Source organism: Corvus brachyrhynchos, unplaced genomic scaffold (genome assembly GCF_000691975.1).
Source record: "Corvus brachyrhynchos isolate BGI_N302 unplaced genomic scaffold, ASM69197v1 scaffold852, whole genome shotgun sequence".
Classification (NCBI taxonomy): Eukaryota; Metazoa; Chordata; class Aves; order Passeriformes; family Corvidae; genus Corvus; species Corvus brachyrhynchos.
The window spans coordinates 22327-25320 of record NW_008236650.1 but is presented as its reverse complement, the minus strand read 5'-3'; the positions used below and the strand labels follow the sequence as shown (position 1 = coordinate 25320).

The following is a 2994-nucleotide window of genomic DNA, read 5'->3' as shown; positions in this document are numbered from 1 at the left end:
CGGGCGGGCGGCGCCGGGCCACCTGCAGGACCGGCGCCGTCTGCTGCGGCAGCCGCGAGCCCACGAACTGGAAATGCTCCCGGTGGAATTTGCTGTCCAGGTGCTGCCCCATCTCCTCCTCGTAGAACGTGCGGAACTTGCACAGCGAGCACACGAACTGGATCCTGCAACACCGGGAACAACACCAGGAATGGCACCGGGAATGGCACCGGGAATGAGAGACACCGGGAATGAGCACACAAACTGGATCCTGAAACACCGGTCCTGGTTTTTTCCAGGTTTTTTTGGGGTTTTCCTGGTTTTTTCCAGGTTTTTTTGGGGTTTTCCTGGTTTTTTCCAGGTTTTTTTGGGGTTTTCCTGGTTTTTTCCAGGTTTTTTTGGGGTTTTCCTGGTTTTTTCCAGGTTTTTTTGGGGTTTTCCTGGTTTTTTCCAGGTTTTTTTGGGGTTTTCCTGGTTTTTTCCAGGTTTTTTTGGGGTTTTCCTGGTTTTTTCCAGGTTTTTTTGGGGTTTTCCTGGTTTTTTCCAGGTTTTTTTGGGGTTTTCCTGGTTTTTTCCAGGTTTTTTTGGGGTTTTCCTGGTTTTTTCCAGGTTTTTTTGGGGTTTTCCTGGTTTTTTCCAGGTTTTTTTGGGGTTTTCCTGGTTTTTTCCAGGTTTTTTTGGGGTTTTCCTGGTTTTTTCCAGGTTTTTTTGGGGTTTTCCTGGTTTTTTCCAGGTTTTTTTGGGGTTTTCCTGGTTTTTTCCAGGTTTTTTTGGGCTTTTCCTGGTTTTTTCCAGGTTTTTTTGGGGTTTTCCTGGTTTTTTCCAGGTTTTTTTGGGCTTTTCCTGGTTTTTTCCAGGTTTTTTTGGGCTTTTCCTGGTTTTTTCCAGGTTTTTTTGGGGTTTTCCTGGTTTTTTCCAGGTTTTTTTGGGGTTTGCCTGGGGTTTTCCCAGGTTTTTTTGGGTTTTCCCAGGTTTTGGGGGGGTTTTCCTGGGGTTTTCTTGGGTTTTTCCAGAGGTTATCCCAGAGTTTTGGGGTTATCCCAGAGTTTTGGGTTTTCCCAGGTTTTTGGGGGGTTTTCCTGGGGTTTTTCCAGAGGTTATCCCAGAGTTTTGGGGTTTTCCCAGGGTTTTTTGGGGGTTTCCTGGGTTTTTTTCAGGTTTTTTTGGGGGTTTTCCTGGGTTTTTTGGGGGTTTTCCTGTGGTTTTTTTGGGTGTTTTTCCCAGGTTTTTGGGGATTTAGGGAGAGGTTGGGGGGTCACCGAGGAGGGTTTTTCCAGAGGTTATCCCAGAGTTTTGGGGTTTTCCCAGGGTTTTTTGGGGGTTTCCTGGGTTTTTTTCAGGTTTTTTTGGGGGTTTTCCTGGGTTTTTTGGGGGTTTTCCTGTGGTTTTTTTGGGTGTTTTTCCCAGGTTTTTGGGGATTTAGGGAGAGGTTGGGGGGTCACCGAGGAGGGGGAAATGTTGGGATAACGGGGAATGGCAGGAGGGACTCCATTCCCAATCCTGGAGAAGGAAAGAATCCCTGAAAAGGGGAAAGAATTCCCTAAAAAGGAGGGAAAATCCCTAAAAAAAAGGGGAAAACTCCTGAAAAAAGGAAAATAGTTCCTTAAAAAGGAAAAGAGCCCCCAAAAAAGGAGAATATTCCCTAAAAAAGGGGAAAGAATCCCTAAAAAAGGAGAGAAAATCCCTAAAAAAGGGGAAAAAATACCGGAAAAAGGGAAATAATTCCTTAAAAAAGAAAATAATCCCTAAAAAAGGAAAATATTCCCTAAAAAAGGGGAAAGAATCCCTAAAAAGGGAGAAATCCCTAAAAAAGGGGAAAAAATACTGGAAAAAGGGAAATAATTCCTTAAAAAGGAAAATAGCCCCCAAAAAAGGAGAATATTTCCTAAAAAAGGGGAAAGAATCCCTAAAAAGGGAGAAATCCCTAAAAAAGGGGGGAAATTCCCTGAAAAAAAGGGGGAAATTCCTTTAAAAAAGCAAAAAATCCCTAAAAAGGTGCAATATTCCTTCAAAAGGTGAAATATTCTCAAAAAAGGCGAAATATTCCTTAAAAAGGTGCAAGATTCCCCAAAAAAAGTGAAATATTCCCTAAAAAAAGTGAAATACTCTTTAAAAAGGCACAAAATTCCCAAAAAAGGTGCAAGATTCCCAAAGAAAGCTGAGATATTCCCTAAAAAGGTGCAATATTCCCCAAAAAGCTGAAATGTTCCCAAAAAAAGTGAAATATTCCCTAAAAAAAGTGAAATATTCCCAATAAAGGTGAAATATTCCTGAAAAAGCTGAAATATTCCTTAAAAAGGTGAAATATTCCCCAAAAAGGTGAAATGTTCCTGAAAAAAGTGAAATATTCACTAAAAAACCTGAAATATTCCTTAAAAAGGTGCAATATTCCCAAAAAAAGGTGCAATATTCCTTAAAAAGGTACAAAATTCCCAAAAAAGGTGCAAGATTCCCAAAAAAGATGCAAGATTCCCAAAAAAGGTGAAATATTCCCAAAAAAAGGTGAAATGTTCCCTGAAAAAAGGTGAAATAGTCCTTAAAAAGGTACAAAATTCCCAAAAAAAGGCGCAAGATTCCCAAGAAAAGGCGCAATATTCCCGAAAAACGTGAAATATTCCTGAAAAAGGTGAAATATTCCCAAAAAAGGTGAAATATTCCTTTAAAAGGTGCGAGATTCCCTAGAAAATGTGAAGTATTCCCAAAAAAAAGTGAAATATTCCCGAAAAAGGTGAAATATTCCTTAAAAAGGTGCAAGATTCCCAAAAAAGGTGCAAGATTCCCAAAAAAAGATGCAAGATTCCCAAAAATCCATCACCTCTCCACCATCCGGTCCCGGTGCCGCTTCTTCTGCCGATCCTGGGATTTCTTCCCGGCCTGGAGCTTCTGCCGGAGCTGGGAAATTTCCTCCTGGATGCTCAGGGCCCCTGCGGAAAAGCGGGAAAAGCCTCAGGAATGGCCTCGGGAATGCCGGGAAAAGCCTCGGGGATGGGCCCGGGACTGGCCTCGGGAATGCCG

The 2994-nt window shown here is 42.1% G+C and overlaps 1 protein-coding gene across 1 annotated transcript in view; it reads right to left on the bottom strand.

Annotated features, from left to right (window-relative positions):
* Positions 1–2994, bottom strand: part of LOC103625066 — a gene marked incomplete at its 5' end in the record, with an annotated part of 22622 nt that overhangs the window by 11084 nt on the left and 8544 nt on the right. Inside the window, 2 exons of the mRNA XM_017726826.1 lie at positions 6–164; positions 2795–2903. Coding sequence (XP_017582315.1) covers positions 6–164; positions 2795–2903 — 268 coding nt within the window. The remainder of the gene's footprint in view (positions 1–5; positions 165–2794; positions 2904–2994) is intronic.